Below are 27,398 nucleotides of genomic sequence, written 5' to 3'. Positions count from 1 at the left end.
GGAGGGTCTCTTTGGTGCATTTTTTCCTGTTATTACCCCTTCCCATGAGTAGATTTATAAGCTTTGCTCTCACTGGCTCTCACAGAGCAAAGTATATTTAGGGAAAGCCTGTGCTAAGCTGGGCACTTTCGGTGAGGGGGCTTATGGGGAAGCTGCATCGACTCTTCACCAGAACTCAATAATACGCTTAACCAGGGGTTGGGGGGACCCAGTGCCTCTCTCCTTTTTCAAACAGCATTTTTCTTCCAAGGAGCATGCAGCTCATTTTTACAGTTCCTAACGTAGCTTAGCTTTCAGTCGAATGAAGAGTCTAACTGCTTGCTTTTTTATTTTCCATTCTCCTCATTATAAATCCAACATTTCCCTGTCAGATGGACATGGTGACATAGACATTAGAGTTTAGATAAATTAGAAACAATCCTAGAGCGAGGTGTTGGGAATATATTGGTGGTGACCTTTTATGAACCGCGTGAGATAGGCAGGGCATAAACCGTGTAACTGGCTGTTTTCCATGGCTTTTGAAGTCACTGTGCAGCAGGTGTCCGGGGCTCTTAGAATCAGAAGGGCTTGGACAGGTAGCCTGCTCCATCAGCAGCCCCCACTGTCTTCAGCCCTCTCTGGAAGCCTGGCCAGACACTCATCAGATGTGTTCCTGGTGGGCCCAGGGGAAGACAGAAAACATTGAATTGGGAGCAACGGGCTTCTTCTAGCAGTTTCTGTAGATTTCTTAGTCAACTTGGAGTGGGGGCTGGGGGTCAGGGCTGAACCATTGGGCCCTACAGCCTGTGTTGTGACGAGAAAACGTCAGTGGTGACATTTCCGAGGGAGGCTGAGACTGAGTTTCCTCTTTCTTAGATGAGCCCCGTGCTCTGCCCTCCCTGAAGTGGCCCAGCCCCCAGGACAGCAGATCGCGGGGCTCAGGCCACCGGTGCCTGGCCTCTGACCCGCAAATAGCTAGTCCCTCCCCATGTCCCATCTCATAGATCCTGTGAGGGCTGGAAGAGAGGTCGAGCAGCCCTGTGAATCCGGAGGTCTAATGAGAGACTTGCAGCTGCTCACTGGGAGTGGCTGTCCCCATGATGGCGTTTCTGTCATTGAATGTGCCGTTTGCTGCTCTAGTGTGACCACCATCCCACCACCCCGGGTGGCAGGGACCCCCACGTGGCAGCCCCCAGGCTGCTCTCTCCAGCTCGTCCACCCTCAAGAAGTTTCCCCAGACCCTCAGTAGGAGTGGGCGCTGCTGCGCGTGTGTGTGTGTCCTCGTGCCCCTTGTGACGTCACATAATGAACCACACTCTGTGTTTGCTCGCTTCCTCCTGCACTCGTGGGACCAGGCAGCGTGGTGGGAATGCAGAGGCTGGATTCTGCTACAGTCAGGACTTGCTCCTGCTGAGCTTCGGGGTGAGTACAGGCAAGCCTGGTCCCACGGGGGCATGGACCCACGCCCCGGGAGTGGAGGGTCAGTGGGTCTCCGGAGGTTGGCCCAGGGAGCCGTCAGCAGCAGAGAACATGACCCTGGCGCCTCGCTGCCGCCGGAGTGGTGAGAGCACGGCTGAGGCTCCCTCACGTCCGTGCACACGGGTGTCCCTCCCACAGAGGTGGTGCTGCCGGCCACGCCCTGCGTGCACGATCTCGGAGGGAGCAGGGCCCAGAGAGTCAGGGTTCACGAGGCTGCCCTGCCCTGGGCCTCTCCATGCGGCGGAGACCAGCGTTTCACACGGAGGTGCACCAGCATCTGGGGCTCGGCCACCGCTGAGGGGCCACCCTCCCTTGCAAGTGCCGCTCTGGGTGGGTCTCTGGTGGATCCGGCCCAGGGGCCAAGCCCGCTCTGAGGGCAGGAGGCTGTCTGCTCTGTCCTGGTCACGTCTCAGCTAGAAAACTGGATTGGGCTTTTGAGTTTTTCTTTTACCAGCAGCTTTTAGCTATATGTCAGAATAAGGTCAGCCACAGAGTTCTCTCCTTGACCTGCTTGGTCCTCCATGTTTCTCTGAATTCTCAAAGCAGCTGAAGCCCCGAATGGGGTGGAGGGGGTGTCTGGAGGGGCAGGGGCTTGGGCACCAGCTGCCGTCCAAGGACTGACTCGTCTGTGTTTCCAGTTTACCTGCACTAATTCTCCAGATGATTATACAGCGTCCAGTATACGACAAAGACTACATTTTGAACTCCATGCAATCTACTGTGTTAATACTTGTTACATGGACCTGAAGATATTTTATTACAGGGTTTTTAATTAGTGAAAAATTCATGAATTCCACAGAGAAAATACTTTACAATTTAATGTTTCTTATATTTATGTAAACTTATGACTTCATTTCTATTATTACTTTTTCTTGTATATTCTGACTATAAATATCCTTTCAGATCAATTCATGTTCTGATACCTGATTTTAGTCTTTCAAACGAATGTACTGTAGTGCTTGTCTGTATAAATCCAATGAACATATATAGGGCTTTTGTAAATGATGCATTTACTGTAATTATTCTTGTTTAATTGTTAAATGTTAAACTATGAGAGAAGGGCTTTTCCTGTGGTTATAAAATCATCATGACACGGTGTGCATTATCCTTCCAGAATGTAACCAGGCTCTCCAACAATCACTCTGAGATAAGCAAACTTAATTTCAACCAATTGTTGTTGGATTTTAACCACTGGCCTAAACTGTACTTTTTCTAGGAAGAAATGCTTTTTGTCTGCAGCATGAAGTGATTTAAAAGTGCTGAGTGTTAAATGTGAGCTTCTAATGAAATTTGGGCTGAAAGGATGACTAGAAGAAGACTATGAAACTCTCTGCTGTAACCTAGTCTCTGTGGACCCGGATCCCTCCTCTCCTGTGAGACGCTTCGGGGAGCAATCGCGATGCCCTGCACCCGCCACGGAGCCATGGAGCTGGACAGTGAAGGTGCCCCTTCCCAGACAGACAGCGGAGCGCAGCTCTGACACAGGCCTTATTTGTATGTAAAGCATCTTCTTACCTCTGTTTGTAAACATGTCTAAAGAATGGAGCCAGGCGTACATTTTTAGATTGTGATGACACAGCCGTTCTGGATTGTATAAGTAGCAAATGTAACTTTTACTTTTTCAGCGGCACATTAAAAAAGCCAGCAAGAGATGTGTTCAGGTCACGGTGCGATATTTATTATGCAGCTGGTATCTCGGCAGACACAGACAGCATGTCTCTTTACATGTGGGTTCCACCTTTAACTTACTTGTACAATTCATTGTTATCATTCTATTTTCCTATTAATCTTTTGTGAACTTCTCAAATATGTGACAAAGTATATACAGGCTACTTTTGAACTATTTTTATCACAGGATTATTTATTGCTTTCTTTCAATCAAGTGCTGAAGCAAAATTTCCCAGGGCCAATAAAGAGTGCGGAGGGTAAGCTATACTTTCACTGAGAACAGACCAGAGCTGGTAATGGGAGCCCGAGTCAACACACGGACATTCTGTTAAAAGAAATGGACGGATACAATAGAAAGGCCAGAAGGTGGAAGCATAGGTATCCCCAGAGGACGACCGATGGTGTGTTCATGCCCTTGGCTCCGGAGACAAGAGGCTCCATCACTTCAACATCTGCGGGGACAGGGCCCCTCTGCTGCTGAGGTGCGGGCAGCAGGCCGAGGGTGGGAACAAAGTGCAGGTGTCGAGGCTCACTGTCGGTCCCAGGGCGAGGGAGCTGAGGGCCACCCTGACGCGGACCCAAATGATGCACTAGGGAGTGTGCGTGTGCACACTTGTGTGTGGGAGCTGTTCATGTTATGTTAGTCAACAGTCTATTATTCATATATCCATAGAAACAAGAATATAGCAAGGGGAGGTGGGAGGGAGATTCAAGAGGGATGGGACATACATACACTTACAGGTAATTCAGGTTGATGTATGGCAGAAATCAAGTGATACTGCACAAAATTATCTTTAAGTTAAAAAGAACATAGCAAGGTGGTCAGGAAAGTATGAAAAAAAGATTTCTCATAGAGATTTATCCACAACTCCATTTACATCTGGGAGCAGTCTGTCCACCATCATCAGAGCTTCCCCCAGCATCAGGCCCTCTCCCAGCATCAGCCCCTAGTCCAGCATCAGATGTGCCCCCCAGCATCAGGCCCGAGCCCAGAATCAGACCTTCCCCCAGCATCAGGCCTTTCCCAAGCATCAGGCCCTCCTCCAGCGTCAGACACCTCCTCAGCATCAGGCCCTAGTCCAGCATCAGACATTCCCCCAGCATCAGACATTCCCCCAGCATCAGGCTCTAGTCCAGCATCAGGCCCTCCCCCACCCTCAGACCCTCCCCAACCCTCCGACCCTTCCCCAGTATCAGGCCCCCCACCTCCAGTATGAGGTGTGGCAGCCCCACTTGTCTGATGCTCCTGAACACACTCAGGCAGCCCCAGAACAGCAGGACAATACCTCTTGCAGCAGGTGCATCTTTAGGAATCACCTGCAGAGCAGCAGCAGCTGGGGTTTGTCCAGGCCAAGGAGAGGCAAAGAGAGGAACTTGTGCAGGAGGCTCTGGAGGCTGTGGGCACGTTCCCCAGCTCTGCTTCCTCCCCGTGCGGGCTTTGCTCTCCTGCTCCCACGGCGCTGTCCTTCCAGATTCAAGGTCTCCTTGACATCTCAAGCCTAAGTCCTGAGTCGCGTCCCAGTCCAGCGTGGCAGAGGGCTAGGAACACCCAAGCTCAAGGGCTGAAAGGATCCCAGGGGGAGAGCTGGGCCCCAGCGGGTGGCAGGGCAGGGGATGAGGGTGGGCGCCCACAGAGGGCCCGCAGCAGCACTGGAAGGAGAGCAGTGATGCCTTAGCTCACAGGGGAACGCTGCCTGGCCTGGCACTCAGAGATATTACCGCCAGCAGCTCTGGGGACGCGGGAAGCCTGGTGAGTGACACCACGCCACCCGGGCCGTGTGGGTGGGCACTGCTGACCATGGCCTCGGTTTTCATTCCGGTTCCAACTGTCCCTCCAAGGGCTGACGGGCCCCTATTCCGAATGGCACAGGTGTTTCCTTTATGTGGGTGACCGCATTCCTGCCTGTCTCTGTGGGCGCTGTTGTCGCTCATCCTGTGTCTTTGTCTTTACAACCTGTGCTTGCTGCTCTCCCAGTTTACCTTGGGAGCAGCCCGGATTTTCTGCATTTCTAGTTGTCAGCATCCACTGGGGCTTTCCAGCTGGTTCCAGGGGTAAAGATCCTGCCTGCCAATGCAACAGATAACAAGAGATGTGGGTTCGATCCCTGGGTGGACAAGATGCCCTGGAGGAGGGCATGGCAACCCACTCCAGTATTCTTGCCTGGAGAATCCCATGGACACAGGAGCTAGTGGGCTACAGTCCCTGGGGTCACAAAGAGTCAGACATGCCTGAAGCAGGGAGCACACACTCAGGTTTCAGTTCAGTCGCTCAGTTGTGTCCGACTCGTTGCCACTCCGTGGACTGTAGCACTCCAGGCTTTCCTGTCCTTCACTAGCTCCTGGAGTTTGCTCCAACTCATGTCCATTGAATCATCATGCCACAGAACCATCTCATTCCTGCTGCATCCACCACAGAGGTGGCTGGGGCTTGGGAAAGTGCCTGGGCCCGCTGCATGGGTGTGAACCTGCCCTCACCACTCCGTGACGCGTGACGGTCACTGCGTCCTCCTCTGTAAATTGGGAGGGGGCAGCACCTGCTTGGTTAGGGGCACACACAGCATCTGGTATAGAATCAATGCACCATCCATCTCAGCGTTGTATTTATTAATAATAGGGATAGCATTTGACAACCTGCTCTTTTTCTCTCTTGCCACTTAACTGTGCTCCAGACCACATCTGCTCCACTTACCCCTGCAAATCCCACACCCAGCACAAATAAGACTCAACACATTTGTGGCTGAAGAGGCAGGAACATACCCTGTCCTCAAAGAGATGAAGCCAAGCGAGAGGAGGGCCTAATGATAACCTTGTGTGATGAGGGGACCCCAGGAGGACCTGTGTGGCTGTGGGGTGGGGTGGGGGGCATGGGAAGAACCCATGATGAGCTCCTGGGGAAGGTGGCAGGAAAGAGGGCGGGCTGTTCATTGTTGGGTGTCCACAGATTGTAGTTCACCCTCACTGAGGAGCACTTAGGCCGTTTCAAAACACGTGTCACTGTTAGGAGGAAACAATCATTGCCCAGCTCCTACTCAATCAAATTCGTAGAATATGTTTCTAACATTGGAGTATCATCATCTGCTGTATTCATTCCATGCTCCGTTCATCCACCCATCCAGCCAGCCATCTCTTCATCCATCCACCCACTCACTAATCCATCCCTCCATCCATCCACCCATCCACTCATTAACTCATCCGATCATCTCAGACCCACTGAGAAGACAGACGCCTCCTCTGCTCCTGCTCCCAGGAGGACCCCCAGCGTGAGTGACAGGAGCCTCGTGGGGACAACGGGGAAGACACAGAAGGGACATGCCTGCAGGCCCTCCTCCCTCTGAACAGTGAAGCACCCACCTGGTGATAACGCCTCCTTGCCGGGGTGTTCAGGCCGGCCCTTTTCCTTCCTGTGAATCCAGCGGCGGATGGAGGACTTGATGCCCTTCTTCTTCTGGGCTTTGTGCAGTGAGTCCTGCCTGCTGGTGCTGCTGCTGGGGTTGTTCTCGGGGCTGTCCTCAGAGCCTGTCGAGCTTTGGGGAGAGAAAACGACCTTTAACTAGCAACCTCATGCAAACACACACCCCTCCACAAGAGCTACTGAGAGAAAGGGGCACCTAGCAACACCCGCGCCTCAACCTCGCAGCAGACAGTGGAGTCTCCTTCACCAAACACGCTCCACACGAGCAATGCAGGCTCTTGGACACAGACAACCGCTCCGGGAAGCTGAGATTCTCTGCCTCGAGCTCTCCCCCAAGGAGGGCTTCACTCCAGGCCAGCTGGTGCAGAAGGCGCCCCGACCCTCCCTCAGGGTCGCTGCTCGGCAGGTGACGACGCTCCAGGAGAAGGCGAGCTCCCCTGCTCTGGGCGGTTTCCCCCGCCTCCCGAAGGGTGACCATCCCCAGCCATGGCAGGAGAGTGATGGTCACTATGCAGGGCTGCTGGTCAGATGACCACTCGTGCCCTCCATCGCGTGCTGCCTGGCTCAGGACGGGAGCTCAGGTGGAGGTCTGAATGAGGACAGTGTCAGTCACAGGAGGGGACAGAGTCTCCTGAGAGGAGACCCCTGAGGAAAAGGGAGGGACCCTCAAGAGCGAACCCGAGAGGCACGGGGCCGTCACCATCAGGAACGTGCCCCAGGCCGGGCAGACCTCTATCGAGAGCAGGAAGAAAGCTCCCACAGGAGTCAATCTCTATAGAAGGACATTTTCTAAAATCACTGAGGTCACTGAGCTCTTCTTCCCAAGCACCTGAAGATCACCACTAAACACAGGCACTGAACCCAATGGTATTCCTTTAAAATCATCCTCGCAACTCTTTGAAGACAAGAGGTGCAGGGCTCCTGAAACTGACGACACACACACAGGCCGCTTACTTGTGGGCGTCCCTGATGTCCTCTTGGTTGGCTGTGCGCAGTGACCCCGTGTGCAGGCAGTCCAGCCGAAGGGACCGCGGCGTTGCAGGGGTCGAGGTTTTAGATTTGATAGCAGTCTCGTCATCTCCTACCTCTTCCCATAAAACTGGCAGCTGAGGGAGTGAGGTAAGTGTAACATTGGCTAACAATAGACTGTTTTGAAAACGGCAATCACACAGGCTTTACATTATAATCAGAATCTTATCTGAAAATCTATTAGCTATGCTTTCCCACAATTACAAAAAAAACCCTTGTTCTAGCTTAGTGCCACCTTAAGGACTGTCTTGTTCAAGAGAAGCGGGGCTATGGGGCAGCAAGAACATTTGACTGAGGGCAGAGACCCTGGACGGCAGCCTCCCTGCAGCCGGGATCCGCCCTCCCTGGAATCCAGCGACCAGATGGCCCTGCCGGGCAGGACAGCAGAGCAATGCCGGCCCCGTGAACCCTGCATGGCATGAACTGCCCTGATGAAAGGACTATCCTCATCGCCAGATGCTGCTCAGAAGCACCACAGTGAGAGTACTAAACCTCTCAGCAAAGCCGTCCAGACCTTGCTGTTTGAAGGAGGAAAAGATACAGCATGTGCCACCACCCAAGATCATTTGGAGAGATGATGCAGGTTACTGGAACCCATGACAACAAGAGAAACACAGAAAAGGTACCTAAACCCTCCACGCGAACACCACGCGCCTGGATCACATTTCTCGGTAACAGACAGACTGGGGGCTACCCACTGAAGTACTTACACACAGTTCGAGGGTCATGCGCTCAGAGCGGTTTCCATAAAGCACCCCCAGGTCTTCACTACGAGTTGATCCTGTATCACCCTAGAGGGTCGGAGGATCAAAAGGGAGGAGATATATGGGTACCTATGGCTGATTCATGCTGGCGTATGACAGAAAAGAAAATTCTGTAAAGCAATTATCTTTCAATTAACAAATAAACTAATAAAAACACAAAAAGGAGGTGATCTCTCCTGGACTCCCAGCTTTTCTGCTGGTCCTGGGTGTGAGGACAGGAAGGACAGTGTAGGGAAGAGATTAACCTCTCAGGGTCCAGACAGGTCTCACTGATACATCTGGGTGTGTGGTTAAGCCAGGGGAAGTTTTAGGAGACATGCGTGGCATGTATTTTTATAAACAATGAGTGCGTTGTTTTACCCAACTATCCTGTGCCTTTTCAGTGGGATTCTGTAAAGAATACTGGTCCCGTGCAGCCTCATAGGAGCTTGGTGACAACAAAGTGACTTAGTGCAAAATACAGCTGAACTCGTTTAACAGCAGCTGGACAAACTGGGCACCCTCCCCTGCGCTCTAACAAGAACCCTCAGACAACAGAAGGCTACAAAGGCTAGAAATTATCCACATGGAATTGAACAGGGATCAATCTCAAATTCAAGTTAAAATAAGCATTTCTAAAAATCAGAAAACAATGAACAGAGCAGGGAAGTGACGCACCTGGGTTGACCATGGACTCAGTGGAGACAAACACCTGCCTCAAGGTCAGGGACCACGCCAGCCCCTTACCCCGGGCCTCCTCCTGAGCAAGGCCTCTGGGTCCGCAGCCTGGCCGCCCTCCCCCAGGATGGGAGCCACCCCACTGGTGCCCACGTGGCCAGGATGGGCAGCACCATGTCCACTTAACAGGAGGGCAAAGCAGGCCACAGAGTGGGCGAGTGGCACACCCAGGTCACCAACCCCAGGGGGACAGCGCTGCTCTGCTGTGCCCAGCAGAAGGGCTCCCGGGCACTGAGCGGCCTGAACTGGAGTGCGGCTGCCCCAGTCCTGTGGGAAGGCCCAGGAGTGCTCGGTCAGCGGGCTGGGAGCAGGAGAGGGACAAGGAAGGCCAGCCCGTGGGGCAGTGGGCTCCAACAACAGGGGCTCATCCAAGTGACCGAGGGGAGAGGCAGCGAGCTCCCTCCTGAGGCTCCCTCCATCAGGGATGCCGTGATGGACATGAGAGCCTCTGGAGGAAAGCGGGCTGGACGGCACCACGGTTAAGTGTCCAGGCTCTGATCAGACCAGTCCGCACCGCGCTGCTGGGTGTGAGAGCCTGGGCAGGGTGCCTGGCCTCGCTAAGCCTCAGTGTCCATGTCTCCTGAACGGGGATAGCACCAGCCTGGACCTCACCTGGGGAAGAGATGACAGACACGGAAAGTACCTGCCCGGCGCACAGAGTCTCCTGCACACTGCGACCCACTATCATTAAATTGGCTTCCCGCAAAGCTAACATCTATGGCTCTCATTCAGTCATTCCTTGTAAGAAAACACTAAGCAGAAATTCCATGGTGCTCCAGAACTTAAGACTTGGCACGTTCACTGCCGGGACACTGGTCTGATCCCTGGCTGGGGAACTAAGATCCCATAAGCTGTGCAGCATGGCCAAAAAAATAAGTAAAGAAAATTTAAAAAATAATAAATAATACTATGTCTATTATAAACAACCATGAGATGATCAGAAGGCAAACAAGTGGGAGAAAGGCAAACTGTTACAATTGTCCCAACGAATGACCCATTTCCAACAGAACCATCAGCACAGTTTAAGTGGTGGGTGAGTTTCATTACTTCCATTAAAACGTCACTTATTCACCAGGACATAACCACATGGTGTTCATTCACGTTAAACCCTAAGGACTCTTTAATACTTCACAGAGAAAGAAAGGCCTGCTAAATTACTAAATAGTTTACCTTTCAATGCTGCTTCCTTAAATCACTAGGCTGACAGATGCATGCAAAGAAACGAAGAGAAACCAGATTCACTGCGACTTTGAAGCTAAAATTTCAAGCATCTGAATAGGCAAATACAGGAAAGCAAAAATGATGGCAAACTTGTAAGTGACATGAAGATTCAGAGAACACGTGACTGGAAACAGAACAGTTTTTTGACCACAGAAGTTAAATAAGCTATTCAAGATTTACTAGAGAAACACTAGAAATTATTACTCAGGAAGATACAATTCTATTACATCATCATGATTTATTAAAGCACAGGATTCCGTACAACAAAGGCCCTTAACAGTTGTCTATACTCAGCAAACTTCTCTATAAGTTATTTTCCCTTAATAAAAAACATCTTATACTTTAAGTTAGTAAATTAACTGATAAGGAAGTTACCATAATATCTATTTTAACATTGAACAAATCTAGCCACCTCTTGGACATTAATGTAAAATCCTGACATAGAATTTGATTTAAAACTTCTCAAAATAAATTCATTAAAACAGGTTCCCTGTGAAAATATGTAAGAATGAAAGCTAGCATAATAGCAGGTGCCGTCTTTACATTTTATTAACCGTAAAAGATACTTTTCTAGAGTCTAATAGAGACATTAACTGTGCAAAAGCTGATGAGATTTACACTCTTAAATATAAGCACCAACACAGAAAGGATATTGTGTCAGCTCAGTTCAGATCAGTCGCTGAGTCGTGTCTGACTCTTTGCAACCCCATGAATCGCAGCACTCCAGGCCTCCCCATCCATCACCAACTCCTGGAGTTCACCCAAACGCATATCCATAGAGTCGGTGATGCCATCCAGCCATCTCATCCTCTGTTGTCCCCTTCTCCTCCTGCCCCCAATCCCTCCCAGCATCAGAGTCTTTTCCATTGAGTCAACTCTTCACATGAGGTGGCCAGAGTACTGGAGTTTCAGCTTTAGCATCAGTCCTTCCAATGAACACCCAGGACTGATCTCCTTTAGGACGGACTGGTTGCATCTCCTTGCAGTCCAAGGGACTCTCAAGAGTCTTCTCCAACACCACAGCTCAAAAGCATCAATTCTTTGGCCCTCACCTTTCTTCACAGTCCAACTTTCATGTCCATACATGACCACTGGAAAAACCATAGCCTTGACTAGATGGACCTTTGTTGGCAAAGTAATGTCTCTGCTTTTCAATATGCTATCTAGGTTGGTCATAATTTTCCTTCCAAGGGATAAGCGTCTTAATTTCATGGTTGCAATCACCATCTGCAGTGATTTTGGAGCCCCCCAAAATAAACTCTGACACTGTTTCCATTGTTTCCCCATCTATTTCCCATGAAGTGATGGGACCAGATGCCATGATCCTCGTTTTCTCAATGGTGAGCTTAAAGCCAACTTTTTCACTCTCCTCTTTCACTTTCATCAAGAGGCTTTTTGTTCCTGTTTACTTCTGTCAGAAGGGTGGTGTCATCTGCATATCTAAAAGTCCATTAATTCTACACTTAAGAGGATCATTTCTTTATGTCAGCACAATCTCATTTATGAATTATACATGATATGCCGTTCAGGATCCATCTACATTATGCTTGTAACTGCATGCTGCTGCTGCTGCTGCTGCTGCTAAGTTGCTTCAGTCGTATCCCACTCTGTGCGACCCCATGCACTGCAGCCTACCATGCTCCTCTGTCCATGGGATTTTCAAGCAAGAATACTGGAGTGGGTTGCCATGCCTTCTCCTGTAACTGCATAGTGATGCACCAATTCAACTTACTGCTATGGGGGAAAAACACCATTTAATGAGACATGAAGAGAAAGCACAGACCCGACAAGAGCACACACCCTGTGGACCACAGCACGGCCATGACCAGAGCAAGTGAGGCTCGGGGGAGGGAAGATGGATGGGAAACTACAGCCTCGAGGGGGGGGAAGGGATCTGGATTGATGACGACTAAGCAGACAACAGGATGAGACAGGAAATCTAAACCAATGGTGAAAGCAGACACACCGCCAGAGCACTCCAACAGCAAGGAAAACACACAGAACTGTTCTGTAAGAAATACTCGGAAAGAAATCAAGCATGAAACCACAGAGAAACCCTCAAAGGATTTTAAATATCAACTAATTAGCCAATGATGCAAATTATAAAAACGGTGTGTCAAAAGACCACAAAATGGACTAGTTCCCACTTCACAGGCCGCTAAAAGGATTCACAGTGAATTTAATGGTAACCTGACTAACAATGCAGCTAACATGAAATGGGTGGTCACAGAAAAAAGTGATAATCCATGTCCAGTTACAAAGCAGAGTGTTGTACACGTGATTTCATGGGATAACAATGCACTCACAAAACCCAAGCTAAACACGCAAGAAAGCTGGAACATGTGCTTTGGAGCCGCACACTCTGTCACCAACAGCCCTAGGTCGTCATCCCATTTTTAGACTCAGAAAAGTGAGGCAGCCCAACCTCTTCCCTGGGGCCCTGGGGCACCAGGCTCTTAATCTGGTTTCACACGCAGAGCTGGCCTGAGCCCGCGGCCGGGTCCATCAGCAAGCAGACCATGGAGATTCTTGGTTTTGTTCCCACTGCATGCCCTGCACCCTGCAGCCAGGCAGCCCCAATGGAACATGTGCTGCACGGCTTTCCCAGGCCACGAGGGCGACCTATGGTAACTTTCAGGAAGCTGTCTGCTCCCTGAGAACAGAAACTTCCCTGCAGCTGCTGTGCCCAGCACAGGCCAGGCCCAACGTCACAGAGGCAGGCTCTGGCTGAGTTCATGATGATGTGCTAAGCCTGTGGTCCAAATATCAAGACTACTTCATTGCTGTGCCATTGTGGAATGATTAAAGACTAGGCAGTTTAAAAAAGTGTAGACCTCTGAGTGCAGCAAATGTACCCAATTTTCTTCTAAGCAAAAAGAGAAAAACCAAAAAACAAACAAAATAAAGAAAACCCATGTCCTGGGGGAAGGATGGGCAGGGAGGAGGCAGACACATACCAGAGTCATGATGCCCAGCCGGTCTCCCTCCTGCGCCGGGCGGTGCCGCCTCCTTCTGGGCTTGGGCAGGGGCGGGCAGGAGCCAGCAGCTGAGGAGCCAGCAAGCAGGTTGAGGGAGCTCACCGATTTACAACGACGGAGGCTGCCTAAGCTCCCCCTGCCCTCCCTGCTCTCAGTCTCCTCAGCCCGCTGCTCCGTGTTCTCCTTCTCTTCTTCCACCAACCTAAAGTAGAATAAAACCCGTCACCTGCCTTTGTCAGCAGAGAAATGTGTCTGGACAACAAATTGGGCTGGCATTCTGTGTCATGATTAGCAAATTCCAGAAACAGTTGCTCAATTAACATCTCAAGCAAAAGCTTTGACTTTTCGTCCTTTGAATATTCTCATACTTAGAACTAACTTAGCATTGAGTCTTACAAACTGGCCCCTGATCATTCAAACTTGATTTCACATCTTTCCTCTAACATTCTGAAGGGACCCTGGTGGCGACGCTCTTCCTGTGAGGAGATACCTGTGTTGACAACCTTTACCTCCCCCGCTCTCAGGGCAGAGATGCCCATCAGTGCCTCAAATCTTTTCCACTGGGAATCGGGAACCCGGGACAATCAAAACAGCAATTCACGAACAAGCTGGAGTTTCTAAACACAAGTCTGGAGATGAAGTGCTGAGTTGATCTTTTTTTTTTTACGTAAGGTTGAATATGTACAAACGCATCACTTGATGAAGTTCTGCACCAGCTTTGTGTGAGTTTCTGGATTCACGTCAATGTGCTGCATTAACCTAGAATTCACGGTTTCTGCTCTTCTCCCCTAATGTGCTGTGGATGATTTTATATAGCAGTTTAAATACATGATGATGCAAATAGAATGATTTTCAAATTAAAATAAAACATTCTTACAGGAAGTAAACTCTCCAGCTTCACTTCCACTCATACATCTTGAAAGTTTTTCCCTGTTGATAACAAGTTGATGGACAGAATTTACCATTTACATCAAGTCAACTTGTCGCATAAGGAAAAATCACTTTTACATGACAACTTCCTGTAAAAATAAAAATATTAATATATAACCATTCCACATTTCCTGCGGGGACATGGAAAGACCATGTTTCTGCTCTCGTCTATGCTCAAACATGGCCCACAAAACTGTCTGTCTCGCCGTCAAATGGGCAGGCGGCACCACCTGCGTTTGCTGGTTGTCCCATTCGCCCCCTGCCTTTCTCCTGGGCCCCTGCGGTCGGCAGACAGGAATGGGCACCTCGGTCTGGGCTGACGTGATAAGAACAGTCTGAGCAGCAGCCTCTGCCTGGTCCTGTGCAGGGTCACCGGCCTGCGGCCACTCTGAACATGGACTCGGGACACGGGCACAGCTGTGCGGGTGTGGCACCAGGCAGGCCTCGGGGCCCCCAGCCACCCGGCTGCACCCAGACCCAAGGGCCCCTGCTCACCACGAGGCGGGCCTTTGGATTCTATCCCGTTTTGTAAATTGTTATAACTGCCAAGATGGTGTCTAAAGAAAACATCTTAAATATACTGATGAGATGAGAAAAACTCAAACACACGTCCTTGGACCACTGTCTTACAACAAGCCAATCTTCACACTGTTTATTAAGTGAAAAATGAAAATGCACATCTGAGTGAGAATTTGCCAACCCCAAAACCTGAGCTTTTCTGTTCCAGGTGGCCTTTCAGCAGAAAGTGGTGGGCTCCGAGGACACAGGAAGGTGCACGGGCTGCAGGGGACACTGCCTCGGCACCTCACCCACCTTGGGCTCAGAGCTGAGGGGGGAACACCCCACAACACACCGGACAGAACATCCCAGCTGACCGAGATCTATAATCAAGGGCAATCTCAAACCTGAAAATTCTTGAAGCAGACCTGAGGTCAGGTTTCTTACTATGGAATACTCAGACTTCCCTAGGAGAAGGCAGCTCCTCAGAGAAATCGAGTTTCCGGGGAGCTGAGTTTGGGATCACCCACCTGATCTCTTCGTTCATGGCGTCCAGCTGCTCCTGCAGCCTCACACTCAGAGTCTTGGCATCAGCCTGCCCAATGGGCGACAGCTGAGTGGCCGAGCTGAAGAGGGTGACCCTGTCGCCCTCGCCGTCAGACACGCCCTCATCACTCTGGAACGCCTGGGCCACGTCGGCCAGCACGCTGGCTTGCTGCACGCGCTCCCAGTCCTGCTCCTTCAGAGTCTGCACCTGGACACAAGAGGACCACGTCTCGTCAGCGACATTCAGGGCAGCTCAAGTCTATCAGGAACTGAACCTAATTTTACATGGAAGCCCTGACTGTGGATAAATGTGGATAAAGAAAAAAATGAAATCAGAGTTAACAAATAAGTAAAGACAGCAAAACTCCACCTGGAAAAACTCAACTTGAAACTGAAAACACAACATAAAAAGATAATACATGGTGATGCTATCCATCCCGAATACCACCAGGTGATTAGAGTCAGAATTTGTCTTCTCCTGGACAAAGGGGTACTGAAGACATCCTGCAGCTCTGAGCCACAAGGCTAGTTTACTAGTCATTAAAATAACCCAGGTGGGCGGGTCCTCAATCAGAAAGAGAAAGAACATCTGATGCCCACCACTACAGCCTTCATTCTTTTTTAAATTAAAGGATTCAAAGGACAAACCCTTAACTGAAATTACAGGATGACTGATCAAACTTACCTCTTTATGTGTGGCACCCAATTCTTCTTCTAACAAACTACACCTTTCGAGCACTAGGCGTAACCGCGCTCTCAACTCAAATAAAAGGGGCCGAGTCACCGTGTGTTGATGTCTGTATATACGTTAGTACAATTGTTAGTGTATACTCACCCTAATACATGGATACTGTGACAGAATACCTTTAATGTCTCTCACTGATCTTAACGTCAAGAAAATCTTATTGTTAACAGCTTTAAATTCTAAGTTTGAGAGAACAAAATGTTATCCTAAATTAATTCTATTACCCAGTTTTTAACTGCAAGTTGATATACAGAATATAATAAATCTCGAGACATTCATGCCAACTAATACTTTTTAACTGGGGGCTCCCCAGATGGCTCAGTGGTAAATGTCAGGCAGGCTGGACGGCTCAGTGAGGTGCATAGCACCAGGGACCTGAGTCATGTTTCCTGTTAGCTGGGAAAAAAACAGCATTCCTTGACCAAATTAGGAAGACTTCCCATACACACCAACCAGAGAGACAGGACATGCGCTCATCCTGCCTAGCCAATCATGTAACGCCAGCTACTCCTGTAACTGAGACAAAGAACTGCCTGTATATAAGCCGCCATACTCCTTTGTTCGGGGCTCTCGTCAGATTCTGCCGTGTCGGATGAGACTTGGGCCCTAGAGCGCTAGAAATAAAATTCCCTTCTTGCCTTTGCATTATTGTGGTGGACTTGTTGGCTCTCTCGGTCGGTTCGGAGATACGGGCTTGGTGCATAACATTTGGGGGCTGGTCCGGGATCTCCGGCCTACCAGGGAGGACAACTCTCCTGGTAGAAGGGAATAATCTCGTTAGGAGTTGAGAGCTCTGAGCACCGGTGCTAGCAGTGCAGAGGCCTAGACTAAGTCCAGGGCCCAATATCGTACTGGGGAGGCATCTAGGTGTAAAGTGAAGAGGCAAGTCCAGTGTAAGGCCGGGTCCCCGGTAGCGAACCGGGAGGGCAGCTGGCACTGAGGACGTCCTGATGGTAAGACACTTGCAAGTAGAGAAGGGGTCTCTAGTGCTATAAAGGAGACTGAAAGTAACATTGAGAGTTGGAATCTGTTTGTTGTGTCGTTTTTGTGACTCTGTGTGCTGGCACTGTCCATGTGAGTCTTGTTGTCATTGTCCGTGTTCTCTGTACCCATGGGGCAATCTACTTCTACTCCGCTGTCTCTGATGACTGACCATTTTTCTGATTTTAAGTCTAGAGCTCAGAATCTTTCGTTACTGGTGAAGAAGAGCAAATTGGTGACTTTCTGTTCCGCCGAGTGGCCCACCTTTGACGTCGGATGGCCACAAGAGGGAACCTTCAATCCCCAAATTATCCACGCAGTTAAAGAGAGGGTGCTTACCCCTAGTCCTGCCGGGCACCCAGATCAGACTCCCTACATTCTGGTCTGGGAGGATCTAGTGAGAAACCCGCTGGAATGGCTTAAACCCTTTGTTCTCACTCCTTCTAAACCTCCTAAACCTCCCCGTCCCTCTTCCCCAACTCCAACCTCGCTAAACCCACAGGTGCTAGTCATGAAAGCTTCTGAAGAAAAAGAAGAAAAACAGGACGAAAAACGACCTAAGCTGGTGTTCCAGGAATCTTCTCTGTATCCTAATCTGATAGATCTGGAAAACGAATTGTTCCCACCCCCGTATGTGGATCCACATCCGCCCTTGCTTCCACAGGTTCCACAAGTTTCATCAGGAGAAGCCCAGAGGAGGGCCGCACCCTCGGCTCCTCCTAGGGAAGGGGGCCCCGCCCAGGGAACTCGGGGAAGAGCAAGGGAAATGGCCAGCACAGCGGAAGAAGAAGGCCTGGAAATTCCCTCCTCCACTGTTCACATGTTTCCGGTCTGGGCGGGGCCAGCCAGAGAGGGCGGGGAACAGACATATCAGTATCGGCCCTTTTCCACTAGTGATTTGTACAATTGGAAAACTCAGACTCCCTCTTTCTCTGAAAAACCGCAGGGTCTTATTGATCTTTTAGAATCTATCCTCTTTACTCACAACCCCACTTGGGATGATTGTCAGCAACTGTTACAGGTGCTTTTCACTACAGAGGAGCGTGAGCGAATCCTGTTAGAAGCTCGGAAGAATGTGCCGGGGGTAGATGGGAGGCCCACAATACAGCCTAACCTCATTGAGGAGGGGTTCCCCTTGGTGCGACCCAACTGGGACTTCGAACGCACTGAAGGTAGGGAGCGTCTCCAAGTGTACCACTGACCCTTACGGCCAGCCTTAGAGCGGCCACCAGAAAGCCAACTAATTTGGCCAAGGTAAATTCAGTGAGGCAAGAGCCAAATGAGAGCCCGGAGGCCTTCCTTGAAAGGATAATGGAAGCTTTTAGACAGTATACTCCTATGGACCCACAGGCAGATGAGTCTCGAGCAGCAGTTATGCTAGCATTTGTGAATCAGGCAGCCCCCGATATTAGGAGAAAGTTACAAAAGATAGAGAGGCTGGGTGAACAGTCCCTGCAAGATCTAGTGAGGGCAGCAGAGAGAGTTTTCAATCATAGAGAGACCCCAGAGGAGAGAGAGGACCGCATTAGAAGGGAAGAAAGAGAATTTAGAGCTGAAGAAAACCGTAAGAACCAAAAAGAGCTGGCTCAGATATTTTTCACCGGAGTTGAAAACAAAAATAGGTTCCAAAAGGGAAAAAGCTAGACTCAAAGACTGAGGAAAAACCTGCAAGGCATAAGCTTGAAAAAAACCAATGTGCGTTTTGTAAGGAGATTGGACATTGGAAAGATAAATGCCCCAAGAAAAACCTAAAAGAGGGGCCCAAAAATCCCAAGAACGAGACTCCCTCTCCAGACAGTCATATCCTCTATGCGGGTGAGGATAGTGACTAGGGGGGGTCAGGGCTCGACGCCCCTCCCCGAGTACTGGGTAACTATAAATGTGGAGGGGAAACCGGTTGGCTTCATGGTGGATACGGGAACTCAATACTCAGTCTTAAACCAAAGAGATGGACCCATGTCTACGAAAAGTAGCTGGGTGCAGGGAGCAACCGGGACTAAGCGATATGGATGGACTACAAAACGGCATGTGAACTTGGGGGCCCACCAAGTGACCCATTCCTTTCTGGTGACACCTGAGTGTCCAGCGCCCTTGCTGGGAAGAGATTTACTGTCTAAAGTAAATGCCCAAATTCATTTCGACCACGGGCAAGTGTCAGTTTTAGATGGAACCAGGCATCCTCTTCAGGTCTTGTCTCTGGCATTAAAGGATGAATACAGACTATACTTGCCAGAGGCCCCAGTGACAATAAGTCCCGAAGTACAGCCATGGGTTCAGAGATACCCTTAGGCCTGGGCTGAAACAGCAGGAATGGGACTGGCCAAACAGAGGCCCCCTATTATTGTGGAACTGAAAGCCAGTGCCACACCGGTGAGAGTGCGGCAGTATCCCATGAGTCAAGAGGCTCGGCAAGGAATTACTCTTCACATACAATGCCTCATAGACGCTGGGGTCTTGAGAAAGTGCCGGTCCCCATGGAACACTCCCCTGCTTCCCATAAAGAAGCCTGGGGGAACTGATTTTAGACCGGTTCAAGACCTGCGAGAAGTCAACAAACGGGTGAGTGATATTCATCCTACGGTTCCTAACCCTTATACATTGCTAAGCAGCTTGCCACCAAGCTATGTTTGGTACACTGTTTTAGATTTAAAAGATGCCTTTTTCAGTCTGCCTCTTGCCCTTGCAAGCCAAGAGATCTTTGCCTTCGAATGGCAGGAAGACAGTGGTCAGACTCCTGTGCAGCTGACATGGACTCGCTTACCACAGGGTTTCAAAAACTCACCCACGTTGTTTAACGAGGCCTTGGATGAAGACCTCTGTGAGTATCGGGTTGAACACCCTACCATTGTTTTATTACAATATGTTGATGACCTTATGCTGGCAGCGACTACGGAAAAAGAGTGCCAAGAGGCAACAGGTGACCTTCTCCAAACCTTGGGGACTTTAGGTTACAGGGCCAGTGCCAAAAAGGCCCAGATTGCCAAGCAAGAGGTTACATACCCCAGTTATAAGATAAAACAGGGCCAGAGGTGGGTAACACAGGCTATGAAAGAAACCATCCTCCAGATCCCTGGGCCAGCCAACCCTAGACAAGTGAGAGAATTTCTGGGAACTGTGGGATATTGCCGATTATGGATCTTGGGGTTTGCAGAAAAGGCCAGGCCCCTGTATGAAGGGACCAAAGGAAACAAAGACTGGAAATGGACTGAGTCAATGAAAACGGCCTTTCAGGAGCTCAGGCGTACCTTGCTGGAAGCTCCTGCCCTTGCCCTTCCTGACCCATCTAAGCCTTTCCAATTATTTGTAGATGAAAGGCAAGGGATAGGAAAAGGGGTACTAACACAGAAGTGGGGACCTTGGAAGCGTCCCATAGCTTACCTTTCCAAGAAATTGGACCCAATGGCAGCCAGATGGCCACCTTGCCTCCGAATCATTGCGGCCACCACACTCCTAGTCCATGATGCTGATAAACTGACTTATGGACAGAGACTCTTGGTCTACACTCCTCATGCTATAGAGAGAGTTCTGAAACAACCCCCGGGTAAATGGATTTCCAATGCCTGCTTGACACACTACCAGGCCCTGCTACTTGACACCTCTCAGATTCATTTTCAAACTCCCTGCACTCTAAACCCAGCTACTCTTTTGCCCAATCTGGAGGGGGATAGCCCCCTCCACGATTGCGATGAGATACTGGCCGGAGTAACGGCAATACGGAAGGACTTAACAGATACGCCACTGGATAACAGTAAGCTAATATGGTTTACAGATGGAAGCAGTTATGTAAAAGATGGATAGAGACAGGCGGGGGCCGCAGTGGTAGATGATTCCGGACAGACGATATGGGCGGAGACTCTTTCCCCAGAAACCTCAGCACAAAGAGCACAGTTAATTGCCCTGATTCAAGCATTAGAGAGAGCTAAAGGAAAAAGAATAACTATTTTTACTGACAGTCGCTATGCTTTTGGCACGGTACACATCCAGGGCCCGATATATCGGGAACGGGGGTTTTTGACAGCTGAAGGAAAAGAGATTAAAAACTTGCCAGAAATCCGTCGACTTCTGGAGGCTGTGCAGTTGCCTCGGGCTGTGTCAATAGTACATGTACCTGGACATCAAAAAGGGGACAGCCCCACGGCACGAGGAAATCGTGCCGCAGATCTGGCAGCTCGAAAAGTGGCTGATGAAGATTTTATCGCTCCGGTGTTGGCGATCGGACTTCCACCCCCAGGTATGGGAACTTTGCCCCCAACCCCTGAGTATTCATCCACAGACCTTGCCTGGATCCAGGAATGTCCCAACCTCCAACAAGGAGAGGATGGATGGTACCGAGACTCTGATGGTTACTTGATACTCCCTGCTCAGTTGGGACGGCAACTGTGTGAGCATCTACACTCGTCTACTCATCTGGGAGAGAAAAAGACTCTGATGCTTTTTCAAACTGCGCACCTGCGATTCCCCCGGCACCAAACAACTGTGAAGAACATAGTACATGCTTGTAAGGCATGTCAACAGATGAGGCCAGGAAAGGCAACACACAGGACTGACGTATCGGGGAGAAGGGCCAGGGCAGCACTGGGAAATAGATTTCACCGAGGTAAGGCCAGGCAAGTATGGTTACCGGTACTTGATAGTGTTGGTAGATACCTTCTCAGGGTGGGTAGAAGCTTTTCCTACTAAGGGAGAAACTGCAATGGTAGTGGCTAAAAAGATTTTAGAAGCAATAGTTCCCAGGTTTGGCCTGCTGGTGACTGTTGGCTCTGATAATGGACCTGCTTTTGTGAGCCAAATAGTTCAGAGCCTTGCCCTAGCTCTGGGGACCAAATGGAAATTACATTGTGAATACAGCCCACAGAGCTCGGGGCAAGTTGAAAGAATGAATTGGACCCTAGAGGAAACTTTAACTAAATTGGCTATAGAGATTGGCGGGGACTGGGTGACTCTCCCCTTCACCCTCTTTCACACACGTAATACTCCTTATCAGCTTAATCTGACCCCATTTGAAATTCTGTATGGGCGACCTCCCCCTGTATGTCCAATATTTGAAGGAAAGAAACTTCCACCTCCTACTTTGGGACAATTCCAGGAGGCTTTGATGGCTTTGGGCAAAGTGCATTCTCGTGTCTGGAAACTGCTCCGGGAAATACATGAGGGTCAAAACAAGGGGACTATCCCCTCACATAACATCAGCCCCGGAGATTGGGTGTGGGTCAAAAGGCACCACACCAAGGCACTAGAACCTAAATGGAAGGGTCCTTATGTTGTTCTTCTTACCACCCCAACTGCCCTAAAGGTCGACGGTATCGGGCCTTGGGTGCATTGCAACCACGTATGCCCAGCTACTTCAGCAGAGCAGGAAGATGCTAAAAAAGAATGGGAAGCGTCTGCACCCATCCAACCCCCTGAGGCTGAAGCTCCGGCATCATCGACAGGACCAAGGCAACTCGTCTGGACCATTTTATGGATGACCATGTTACTCTGCTCTGAAGCTGCCAGCGTGAACCCGCACCGACCCGTCAAAATCACCTGGAAACTGCAAAATGGACTAATACGTGAGATGCTTAACTCCACCACCACAATACATCCACCAAATACTTGGTAGCCAGACTTATACTTTGACCTTAAGCCGGTGGTAAATGTACCTTGGAAGAGGGGCTACCTCCGGAATCATGCATTCTGGGCATGTCCAGGTGCACCCAGGCACAACTGGAAGATCTGTGGGGGGATACAGGACTCTTATTGTAAATCTTGGGACTGCGTAACTTCTAATGATGGGTCAGAGACTCCAAGGTATAGACGGTGGGATGTAGGAAATCGGCACTTGCTTAACTTCTCATTTGTAGGACCCGTACCTCCGTACTCCGATTGGGAAAAGGATCATAACTTTGCCCAGTTAAAAATAAGGTTTAACATTGACAAAGCAAAAAAAGGGAAGGCCTGGGTCAACGGGATATCATGGGGACTTCAGACCAGAACTGACCTGACTACTTATAATGGGATCATTGTTGTGAGTCAAGTTTTAGAACCGGTACAAAGGTATAGTATCGGTCCAAACCCCGTTGAACAGGACCATGCAACTCTCTACCCGACAACCTCCCTACCTACATCCCAGGGACCAGCAAAAGACCCAGAGGCGGGCCCCCTTGCTAAACTTGGACAAACATATCCACTATGGAAATTAGTAAAGGCAGCTTATGCTACCTTAAATCAAACCCATCCTGAGGCAACTAAATCCTGTTGGTTACGTTACAACTTAATTCCCCCTTATTACGAGGCAGTAGGCCTCAACGCCTCTTACGATCTGGCCAACGGCACCGATTCTCCCCAGTGTCAATGGGGAGAATGAAAAGTAGGCCTTACAATGAGAGAGGTATGGGGGAAAGGGTTATGTATGGGCAAGATATTATCAGAGAGGTCTCCACTGTGTGCGCATGTCATTGAGCCTACGGACTTGCCCATAGCCAGGTGGCTAATACCACGGATGGGAGGATGGTGGGTCTGTTCACACACGGGGCTGACTCCATGCTTACACAGCTCAATCTTTGACCCTAAAATAGAATTCTGTGTTATGGTGGCTGTGATACCAAAGATACTGTATCGACCAGAAGAAGCTGTATATGATTATTGGGCCCACAAATTGACTCTTAATCAACAAGAAAGAGCTTATAAAGTTAAGAGAGAGCCCATTACTGCCATAACCATAGCAACTATGTTTGGTCTGGGAATAGCCGGGGCTGGAACTGGAATAGCAGCTCTGTCCATGCAAAGTCAAGGATTTAACTCTTTAAGAGCGGCCATAGATGAAGACATTACCCGTATAGAACAATATTAGTCATTTAGAATCATCTTTAACTTCACGATCTGAAGTGGTCCTGCAAAACAGGAGAGGTTTAGATCTGCTTTTTCTGCAACAAGGAGGACTTTGTGCAGCCCTAGGAGAAGAGTGCTGTTTTTATGCTGATCACACCGGAATAATCAGGGAAACTATGGCCAAAGTGAGAGAAGGATTAGCCCAACGTAAAAGAGAACATGAGGCTGAACAAGGGTGGTTTGAGTCTTGGTTTCAACAGTCCCTTTGGTTGACCACCCTAATCTCCACATTGCTGGGACCCCTATTAGTACTTCTATTAATGCTTACCTTTGGCCCATGCATTATCAATAGACTTGTAGCCTTTGTAAAGGAACACATAAATACAGTATAGCTGTTCGTGCTTCGGCAACAATATCAGACTGTGTCTCAGGAACCAGAGGAAGATTCCTCTGTATGATCTAAGAACAGGGGGGAATGTCAGGCAGGCCGGACGGCTCAGTGAGGTGCATAGCATCAGGGACCTGAGTCATGTTTCCTGTTAGCTGGGAAAAAAACAGCGTTCCTTGACCAAATTAAGAAGACTTCCCGCACACACCAACCAGAAAGAGACAGGACATGCGCTCATCCTGCCTAGCCAATCATGTAACGCCAGCTACTCCTGTAACTGAGACAAAGAACTGCCTGTATATAAGCCGCCATACTCCTTTGTTCGGGGCTCTCGTCAGATTCTGCCATGTCGGATGAGACTTGAGCCCTAGCGCGCTAGAAATAAAATTCCCTTCTTGCCTTTGCATTACTGTGGTGGACTTGTTGGCTCTCTCGGTCGGTTCAGAGATACGGGCTCAGTGCATAACAGTAAAGAATCTGCCTGCCAATGCAAGAGGGCAGGATCGATCCCTGGGTCGGGAAGATTCCATGGAGTAGAAAATGGCCACCCACTCCAGGATTCATGCCTGGGAAGCCCCATGAACAGAGGAGCGTGGTGGGCTACAGTCCACAGGGTTGCAAAGATTCAGACATAACTGAGCATGTACGCAGGCAACGCTTTTTAACCATATAAAACTCTGACTTCTTACAGAAAAAAAAATGTATATAGAAGAATTCAAGAAGCTCAAAAGTCAACTAGTTACATAACTAAGTGCATCACCCACCGAACAAGGCAGCAACTGTACAAATCCAGGACGGCCGGGGGGCTGGTACCTTCTCATCCAGGGCCTTGTGGTGCTCAAAGAGCAATCTCAGCGCCCTGAGCACCTCGACCTCGCTGGTCATGCCGGCTGGGGACTGTGCCTGCCGCTTGCCCGCCGTTATCCACAGGGACGGCACGTACCGGGAAACCAGGAGCTCCAGGTGGTCCAGCAGCAGCTGCAGGGCAGGGCCAAAGGAGCACCTTTAACCTCCTGCTCGAATTCAGGCCCGATAACTCCTCTCAGCCTCACGCTATAGCCAGACACATGCTAAGGCACATTGGAATCCCGCCAGTTCGGTCGAAATTTAGAGTGGACTTCCCCAGGGGCCCAGCAGTTAAGACTCCACACTTCTGCAGGGGTCACGGGTTTTAATCACTGGTCGGGGAACTAAGATCCCACACAAAGTGTAGTGTGGACAAAAATCTAAGTTAAGAGAACTCCCCCCTCAAATGTACTAAAATTACATTAGCTCTCATCATACATTTAAAGCAAGGTATGAGAACCCCAAACTGATCCACCCTGGTCTGCTCAGTGGGAAGATGTGAAAAATGACTTGAAAATCAGACAGAGTTTAAGGACAGCAACATGGAGGCTAGTGGTGACCCACGTGGGGCAAATGTCAACAGGTGAGAATCCCCATTATGACCCTGGTATTGTTGATTTCTGCCTTGAGCACTGATATTTCTTCTTCTCGTCTCCGAAGTTGCTCCCTAAGTAGTTGTATATTCTTCTTCTCCTAAAAAACAAAGAAATCAGAAACTAAATGCAAACATAAATTAAAAAGACAGTGAGACTGTGAAGACTGGCCCTGTCAAGTCTCTCCAGGCTCCACATAAAGGATCTCCTAGCCCCTCCAGAGAAGAGGGGCTCCACTGACCCCAAGACCACACAGACCACTACAACTCAGAGGCCTTCAGCATCCCCCTCGACCTGGCAGGCACACGGTAGGGGAGAACCCGGAATCCAAGCCTGCCTTCTCAAGGCCCAGGGACGTCTGAGAAGCTTTCCAAAAGGTAAACCTAACAACAAAGTGGATAAAGAGATTCTTAAATGACACACAGACCAGTGACCTAGAGCCACTGGGGAGAGTGAAGAAAAAAGGGAAGCCACCAGGCTTTGGAGTGTTCCTCTGGAAAAAAGGCAGATGGCACCCCAAGGCCATCTGTTAGCCTGACTCCCTGGAAGCCACCCAGTCATTCAATCAACTGGTTAAAATGTAAAATTGATGTTATATGTATTTTGCCACAATTTGCGTGCACGCAGGGCCGTCCACGTGGTGAACTTGCTCAAGCTGAACCACACGTTCCTCTATTTTTCTTGCAGAAATTAAAAAATCCTGGGCTACGTATCCCCTACTACATACTGAGTGTTCAGCACGCAGAACAGTGCCCAGCACTTGTAAGAGGCATGTAGTAGACATGTGTAGCTATGAGGGTGTATGTCATACACGGAAGCAGTAGGTACCTGCCATTAAAATACTGGACACACTGCTCTGTGCTTTGGAAGATGGGAGACATTAACGGGCTGAGCCTTGCTACTTCAAGGACTGACTCTCTAGCTCGATCCTCATGCCCCAGAGACTCCTCCAGCCAGTATATGCTTTCTTTGGAAGAAGGGAATCATTAAGGGGCTTAGCATTTCTGTGTCAAGGACTGACTCAATAGCTCAGTCCACGTACCCCAGTGATTCCTCCAGCCAGTGTTTCCCTTCATGTGGGGCCCCCGCCCACCCTCCACACAGCACCTGCACAGCGTCTTACAGGGTAAACTGCTGGGGTCAATGCTGCGCACTAAGGCCGAATCGCCCAGGCTGACAGGGCCCACAGCCATGCTAACGAAATGAAACACAACCCCGACGCTTTGCCGGGTGAGGGCCAATCTGACGGGCCCAGCTGCGGGCTGCTCTCACCTCAGGCCACTCTCCTTCCTGGACTTGGGTGGAGGCCAAGTTCTTTCTTGTCTTGACCTGTGCCTTGGGGTTGCAGCACTGGAATAACGCCCACAGGCGGGCCCTTCTGCGACCCATCCTCGCAGATGGCGGCAGCCCCTCACTCGGGGGCAACCGTTGTTTCACAGTAGCACCACAGATCTCACACTACGACCACCACTATTCACACTACGACCACCGCTCTCACACACACCGCCCTCACACACCACTCTCACACACACCGCTCTCACACTAGGACCACTTGCTCTCACACTATGACCACCCGCACCGCTGTCTCAAGGAGAAATGGCACCAAGGCTCTGCCTCCAGCACGTCTCCCAGGAGCCCGGACCGGAACCCGCTCAGTCACAAGGGGCTCCGTGGTAACAGGGGGGCTGGGCTCAGGCCCACCATCAAGGGTGCAGAGAGGGGGGAGGGGCTGCCAGAAAGACGACAGGGGAGTGTGGGGTGCGGGAGAAGGAGGGCGGTGCCCACGGCTCAGGCCGCCTGTCAAATATGACCCT

The 27,398-nt window shown here is 49.9% G+C and overlaps 1 protein-coding gene across 1 annotated transcript in view; it reads right to left on the bottom strand.

The window, feature by feature from the left end:
* Positions 1–26,777, bottom strand: part of LOC128060223 (liprin-alpha-1-like) — a 147,588-nt gene extending 120,811 nt beyond the window's left edge. Inside the window, 7 exon segments of the mRNA XM_052652571.1 lie at positions 6,235–6,250; positions 11,266–11,278; positions 15,397–15,429; positions 15,907–15,981; positions 24,959–25,123; positions 25,595–25,684; positions 26,739–26,777. Of these exon segments, the coding sequence (XP_052508531.1) occupies positions 6,235–6,250; positions 11,266–11,278; positions 15,397–15,429; positions 15,907–15,981; positions 24,959–25,123; positions 25,595–25,684; positions 26,739–26,777 (431 nt within the window).
* Positions 26,778–27,398: the final 621 nt, after the last annotated feature.

The sequence above is a fragment of the Budorcas taxicolor genome, chromosome 2, assembly GCF_023091745.1.
Source record: "Budorcas taxicolor isolate Tak-1 chromosome 2, Takin1.1, whole genome shotgun sequence".
In the NCBI taxonomy this organism is placed as follows: Eukaryota; Metazoa; Chordata; class Mammalia; order Artiodactyla; family Bovidae; genus Budorcas; species Budorcas taxicolor.
This window is presented reverse-complemented; position numbering and strand designations above follow the sequence as displayed.